This window comes from Curcuma longa, unplaced genomic scaffold, assembly GCF_044706935.1.
Source record: "Curcuma longa cultivar G26 ecotype Majalengka, Jawa Barat unplaced genomic scaffold, ITB_CL_G26_1.1 contig_4620, whole genome shotgun sequence".
NCBI classification, from domain to species: domain Eukaryota; kingdom Viridiplantae; phylum Streptophyta; class Magnoliopsida; order Zingiberales; family Zingiberaceae; genus Curcuma; species Curcuma longa.
Genome location: NW_027434193.1, coordinates 1 through 7,542, shown reverse-complemented (window position 1 = coordinate 7,542; position 7,542 = coordinate 1). Strand labels below are relative to the sequence as shown.

The 7,542-nt window shown below is 37.2% G+C and overlaps 1 protein-coding gene across 1 annotated transcript; it reads left to right on the top strand.

The window, feature by feature from the left end:
* Positions 1–1,504: 1,504 nt before the first annotated feature.
* LOC141819379 (putative UPF0481 protein At3g02645) lies at positions 1,505–7,012 on the top strand. Its single transcript, XM_074706700.1, has 5 exons — positions 1,505–3,047; positions 5,387–5,517; positions 5,605–5,636; positions 6,576–6,704; positions 6,907–7,012. The coding sequence occupies exons 1-5, from the start codon at positions 1,505–1,507 to the stop codon at positions 7,010–7,012; spliced, it is 1,941 nt and encodes a 646-aa protein (XP_074562801.1).
* The last annotated feature ends 530 nt before the right edge of the window (positions 7,013–7,542 follow it).

Here is a 7,542-nt window from a genome sequence, read left to right as displayed (position 1 = left end):
CCTTCACTGATTAAAAGTAAAGAGTCAGTGAGCTTAATGGATCATGATGAGAAGTTGAGCCTCACACTCATCTTATCTATATATTGTCTCATTTTATAAATATTATCCTATTTTATTTATTTATTATTTTCTTTTATTGATGCATTTTTACAAAAATATTTTAATAGTTCTAAATAATTTACTTTTGGTAGATAATTTTAATTCAAATATAAATTTGATAAAACCTCTTGATACGTTATCTCTGTTGGAATTGAAGGAGGTTGCAACATAAAATATTAATCCTAAAGTTTTACTACATAAATCTGAAGGTTTTTATTATACTATATTTAAAATTTACAAATTACAATATATGAATGTAATGAATCATCGGACATGATGTTTTATATAATCAATTGTAGTGTTATATACTCATATACGTAAAATTTTATATTTTCGTATACAACTTTAAATTTTATAAAGCATATTCAGAAGTTATAAATAATCATATACGATTGTTCTAAATAGTAATACATCGTGGTTCTATATATAGCTTTTAGAATTTAAAATAAAAAATATATAAATACATAAAATTTTAATATATTAGTATATGGCATTAATTGCAATTAATAGATGACTATAAAATTATAATACATCATCCTACAGCTTAATGCATTCATATCTTGTAATTTTTAAATACAAAATAACAGAAGCTTGGATCTGTATTACTTATGTTTTGGATTAGTGTTTACATAATATAGCCCCTCTATAAAATTATCCATGTAAGAAGGTTTCATAAAATTTGTGTTCTTCTAATTTTGTATGTTCTAAAAAAATTAATATTTTGACCTTCATTAATATAACTGAGTTGATACTTATATAATAGATTATCATATTAGAATTCTAAGAGAATAATTTCTTGGAGAATAAAATTTCTTCTACTTGAAAAAACTATTCGATCATTATAATTTATTTCTTTCAAATTATTATGAGGTCAACATTGTGGGATGTTTAGGGTGGACGCCTTCATTCTTTTTCATATAAAAAAATATTTTAGATTTATAAATGATTAATATTGTCTCTATTTTGAAAAAGAAAATCACATTGATTGTCCTTTTCATCCCATTTTAACTTATACTTTAGATTTTACCTTAATGAATTTAATAATACTTCATTTCATCAATTGCTCGAGCAATTGCTAAGGATAAGGGGTTATGGTGGAGTTAATAAATTCGAAATAGGTTTATTATAGTGAGTAAGAATTTAATCTCGGACCAAGCTCATAATCTTACTTTTTGCTAAGGAAACAAAATAAGTTTCAGTTTCTCTCTTCAAGTAACTCTCCTTTCCTTTTATTGTAATTTTTTTTTGTTAGAAGTAACTGGGCGTTTCTACTTGATATTTCGTCACTATATATATTTATTTATTGTTTCTTCTCAAGATATTAGTAACTCCCCTATTGATATTTTAATTTAATCAATCCTTGTTGTTCATCATCTTTGCCTTGGCAGATCCCTTCTTCCCCTCCATGATCCCTTTCCAAGTTCATAATCCCGATGAGATCCAATGGGTCGACATCATCCGTCGATCCCTCGAGGAAGAACTCGAATGCGTCGACGATGACCTCCCGGCCACCATCTCCGATGTCCCCAAGCCATTACTCTATAGTAAACCTGAAGCTTATGTTCCTCAAATGGTCGCCTTGGGCCCTTTCCACCGCCACCGCCAGGAACTCCACGACATGGAACGCTACAAGCTCGCTTCCGCCAAGAGATTGCAAAGTCTCCTTCCCGGTGCTAACTTCCACCACATAGTCAACTTCTTCATCAAGCACGAGCTTCAAATTCGCGCTCACTATCGTAGGTACCTTAAGTTCAGCGGCGAGACACTGGCATGGATGATGGCCGTCGACGTCTCTTTCTTGCTCGAATTCCTTAGGATTTTCACCGCGAAAAATGAAGAATTACTCGGCAGAACCTCTTCGAGATTGTCTCATTTGGTCGGCTGCGATAGGAGAACATCAGCATACAACTTGCTACTCTGCGACATCATAATGCTAGAGAATCAAATCCCACTTTTCTTGCTACACAAAGTCTTGGAGCTTCAGCATTCGTCGTTGGAAATCGCAGTCGAAGCCTCTTTTCCTGTACTTATTGGATTCTTGAAAGAAGTTTCTCCATTCAAGATGTTGGAGATCTCCCCATGGATCGACCTTGGACGGTACTCTCATTTGCTAGAGCTTCTTTATTACACTGTCGCGCCGATTACAGAGGATCATTTTGAAACCATAGAAGGAGATGAAATGAAGAGCAACCATGAATCTATTCATTTCATTAAGTTGTTCATTAAATCAACTCTAGAATTCATCTCGAATCGAACCCGAGCCTTCATCTTAGCAGTGTTGAAATTCCTGGTGACGATACCATGGAGAACCATGAAAAGCATTCCGGCTCTATCAATCTTCACACATCCAGTGGAGCAACTCCTCTTCTCCCAAAATGATCACACTCATCCCGGACCAGCTCGAGACACCAACAGAATGCCATTGTTGGAAGAGATAACGATCCCTTCAGTGACTGAGCTAACAAAAGCTGGCATTAAGTTTTATTCCACTCATGGAGACATCTCCACAATCCAGTTCGATGCAAAATCTGCAGTATTAAACCTGCCAAGAATCAACATCGACATCAATGCTGAAACAGTACTAAGAAACTTGGTGGCTTACGAGGCAACGATTGGGTCTCGACCTTTGTTGTTGTCAAGGTACGTGGAGCTAATGAACGGGATTATTGACACCGCAGAGGACGCGAGGCTGCTGAGTGGGGCAGGGGTGGTGTCGAACCACTTGAAGAGCAACGATGAAGTGGCCCAACTATGGAACAGCATGACCAGGTGTGTGAGGCTCACCAGGGTGGAGAATTTGGACAAGGTGATTGAGGAGGTGAACATGTATTATAATGGGAGATGGAGAGTGAAGATGAGGAAGTTGATGAAGAATTATGTGGCTACTACCTGGGAATGTCTTGCTCTCTTGGTCGTCGCTTTGTTCTTCTTGTTCACGAGTGTTCAATGTAACGCCCGCCCTTATCAGAGCCCTGACGGACGCTACAGTTTACTTCCTTACATTCATTCATACTAGTAATCAAATACGAAACTCCCAACATTTTGCAGCGGAATAAACATGAAATATCGATTTTTCAATAGAGAGTTCATAAATGATAATAGGACATCGTAAGCATGCATAGTCTAGAGATAATCAACACAGTAATAATCCAAACAATCAGACATGCAAAATATTAAAGTTGTTCATTCAATCCATCACGGCACTACCACACACATCTTGTATCTGCCTTGTCCTGCTGCCCCGTTGCTTAATGCCTTTGGTATGGATCTGCAACATAAGAAGGAAACTATAAGCACAAGGCTTAGTAAGCTCCTTTCCTACTCACCAAAACCAATCGTCGATTCATGCATAACATTTACATCATATGAAATCACGTAAGCATAAAGCACATTAGCACATTGACCATTAACACATAGACATTTCTTACTCTTAACATTGAAATCATATGCACATTAATAATGAAATGCCTTTGAAATTTTATTATCATAGTAGATAAACATAATCATCATCATTGTTCTTTGGGGTCCCCCGGCTTGTACCCATTCATCTCTTTGCGCGCAATTCCAAGCAAGTACGAGGTAGCAAGTCTCGACTACTTGGTTACTAGGTCTTTGGTCTTTCGACCTAGGGGCGTTTGGCTGCCTTAGGAGCCCATCCCTTGGATCCCTTCCGGGTTCCGGTACAAGCCATTTGTTAAAGTAAATTAACATACATGCTTTCATTTCTTTTTCATCATGAATGTTCCTTATCATTTCATCTTTCATCATCCATTTATCATGGCGAACATTCAGACATTATTTCATGCAACATGTTATAAGCTAACATGAATTCATTTCATATCATTAGCATGAAATAACACATATCATAGATGACATTATTAAATCTTTCTCTGCCTTGAACCCTAACTTTACCTTAGGGTTAAGCAAAGATTATCAGTTTCTTTTCCTTAGGGTTTTTCATTCTTACTACCTGGAATAGTTTAATAACATGTATCCATTCCATGGTTGATTGCATGTGAACCCTAGACTCAACCAAAACCTTAATTGCTTAAAGTTGATCGAATCATCTTAGAGTTCCCTTTTAAATTCTTATCATGAAACCCTCATACCTTGGTCATCTTAAAAGGACACTAAGAAAGGTTTAAACCTATTAGCTAGGTCTAATCCCTAATCTTGAGTTCCCTTACATATGATGGCCGAAACTTCCATAGTTGAACCATGGGTTAGACTCAACCATTTGCTCCCCTAAGCTTGGTTAAGTTTCTCTAATCCTTGGAAATAAATTTCTAGAGTTAGGTCATCATTTAGCTCCCCTATTCATAGGTTGGCCGAACCTCTCCTAGGCTTGGAACCCTTGAATTGGTTGGAATCCAACCACATTAGATCCTAACCCACCATAGGAGCTTGTGACTTAGCACTCACCCTCTTGGTTAGGTTTGAAGCTTAACTTCTTCTTTTATTTAGGTCTGGCCGAAACTCTACTTCTCCCCAAACCATGGTTTAATTCAAACCCTAGCTACATTAACACTTGTATTATGCTAGAAATCCATTACATATTGTTTGAAACCTCTATCAAGATTGAATTGCATCCTCACCTTCCTCTACATGTTCTGGCCGAATGGTGTTAAGCCACACAACATGGAGTAGATGAGTTCACATGACCCTTAAAACATGTTAAACCATTACTAGTCTACAATCATTATCAAGTTCCAAACATAACTTGAGTATCCTAAGGTTTCCCTTCATGGTTCAAAACTATTATAGCATGGAACTCTAAAGTTATTCACATGGAGGAATTAAACTCTTATAGCACTTCATCATGGTTCTTTTCTTTTCAACCATAACATGAGCAAACATCATTTGAAACCCTAAACATGTGTTAGCCGAAGCTCTAAGGTTTACAACATGAAATCCTAACTTTTCCATAAGAAAGAACAACCAAAGAAGCTATAACAACAATTTAAAACCGTTGTATATTTTCGTTTTTTCTTTCCCTCTCTCCCTCCAAATATTTCTTCCACTACGCGCCGAATAACCTTTTTAACCTCGGTTTCATTTGCATTCCTTATTTTAATAGGAACTATTATATTCGCGCCCCTTCCCTCATAAACCCGAGCCCTACTTCTTCCTTCTCCACCGTCTACCGCCGCCGCCCTACCTCATCTTCTTCCTCCTTCGTAGCCGACAGAGCAAGCCAACACCGCAGCCCCTTCGCCTTTCACCACCGTCTACTGTCATCTGCCATAAGGAAGGCTGGAGAAACCCTAGCATTGTGACTTTGGTTTAGTGAAGCTCCCTTCTCCTCTGTTTGAGCCGTCCGTCGAAAGGAGCATCGCCGCCTCCCCTGCTCCATCTCCTTTCCCCGATTCTTCCTCGCTTACTTGCTGCCACCGCAACCCTCCCAGATACGTGGGCCAGGTATGGAGACACGGTGGGTATGTAAAATCAGTAGAATAACGGCTCGGAATTCTTCAAGATAGTTTTGGTTTTTACCCTGACGAGCAGGTGCGCGACCGCACTCGGATCAACAGGTCAAGGTAAGGGCTTTCTTTTCGTTTCTCTGATTTTGGTTTGCTGGATTGCAGCCAAACAGAGGGCAGAGGAGGAGTCCGTCGCCTGTATCTTCTCCGACCTTGCTACTGTCAGTGGATTCTCCAGCGCGCATCGCCGTCCCTTTGGTGCTATCGATCAGAATTGCTGAAGCTTTGTCCCGTGCCAATCCGAAGAGGGAAGAAAACCCTAATTTCCTCCATCTCTGTTTTTCTTTAGTTTTCTTATTCTGTTGTTAGCTTTGATGTTGTTAGCTTTGATGTTGTTAGCTGTTAAAACCCAAAACCCCCATGAAACATGTAAATATGTAAATATGCTCTAATTTCTAACTTTAATTCCAACGTTGTTCTAATCTTAACCCTAATTCCTAACATTGACCTTAACTCTAATTCCTAACTCTAATTCTAATTTCTAACACTAATTCTAACCTTGTTCATTATTGTGTGTTGATTGTTTCTGATAACAAGAAGTTGGTTGGGTTTCGATGAATTATGTTGAATTATGTGAATGCATGAAGTTTGTGAATTCAAGGTTTATTTGGTTGTTTATGTTTGAATGGTTGTTAGTCTGTTGCACATGAATTAAGTGTTGTGATAAACCATGGTACAAAATGGGAACTTGTGTTATTAATGAGTTGTTGGGAAGGGGTTGTAACCAGTTGAGAAGATGTTATATGTGGCAAGTTTGATTGTTGAAATGGTAAGAATATGGTAATGGAATTGTTAGTTGGTTGTTTGTATGTTTGTGATAATTAAAATGAGGTTGATTCATTGATTCTGTCATTCATTTATTCTTTTGTGCATTTGTTTATTTATTGGTTGATTTCATTTATTCAGTTATTTCTTTATTCATTTGCTCATTCATTTATTTTTAATTCATTGTGGTACTTAAATGCTTTATCCTTATTTGGCAATTTGTATTTCTAGTTGCAGTGACCTCCCTTGTGTGTTTGTTCCCCTTGTATATTGGCTCAAGATGCAATCTGATCTCCAGGATAAGAAGGGAGTTGGAGTACTTTTGCAATTCTTTTTGGGATTCAACAAAGGAATTTGGAGGCAAGTTGGTGTACTTTTGCATATAATTTTTGTTTTGATAAAAATGATCTGTAGTCTTAAATCGTTATTGATTCTTATTTAAGATTTTCATCTTTATGCTTAAGCATAGAAATCCCTAGCAGAATTACATCATAATGTGATTTAGCAGAATTCATCTTTATTCTTATTTAAGATATTACTGCATCATAATGTGATTTAGCAGGTCGCTTGGGGGAAACCAGTCTGAAACAAAAGAAGCAAAATTGCAGCTGAATTACATCACTGCCATAGTCAGAATTAGCAGCCCTCGTGTTCAGGTGGCCGGCTGACTTTCGGGGGAAGTGGAGATTCTGATGAGCATTATCCCCTACCTTAGCCGTTGACTTAGCCTTGCTGGAGATTCAAATGAGGACGATGATGATGAACAAGATGGCAAAGACCAGGAAGAGGACGATGGGGCTGAAGGTGATCCTTCTGGAGATGAAAACGCTGAGGGAATGTGTAATATGTTGCAAGAAGAATAATTGTGTTAGTTACTTTTGGTTATTTGTAAATATTGAGGTGATTAAATATATCTGTATTTTTCTATTTGTGATTTGTTGGGTGAATTTATAATATTTTTGTACTCTTGCTCGATCATAATTTACAAACAACATAAAAAAATAAGTGTTATTACAACAGTTTTAGATTCAATGACATCGGTTTGGAAGCGTTGTCGTTAAGTGATATTACATCGGTAGAAAACCGTTGCTAAAATTGATGTTAAACAGATATTACATCGGTTTTACACCGTTGCAGAACCGATGTCGTTGAGTTAAACATATATTACATCAGTTTTACACCGTTGCAAAACCGATGT

What these genes read in the sequence shown, in the direction of transcription:
- LOC141819379 (XM_074706700.1), top strand. Translation starts at nt 1,505, where the DNA reads ATGATCCCTTTCCAAGTTCATAATCCCGATGAGATCCAATGGGTCGAC. An exon ending in ACTCGGATCAACAGGTCAAG is followed by an intron (nt 5,637 to 6,575) that starts GTAAGGGCTTTC and finishes TTGTATTTCTAG; the next exon opens with TTGCAGTGACCTCCCTTGTG. An exon ending in TTCAACAAAGGAATTTGGAG is followed by an intron (nt 6,705 to 6,906) that starts GCAAGTTGGTGT and finishes GTGATTTAGCAG; the next exon opens with GTCGCTTGGGGGAAACCAGT.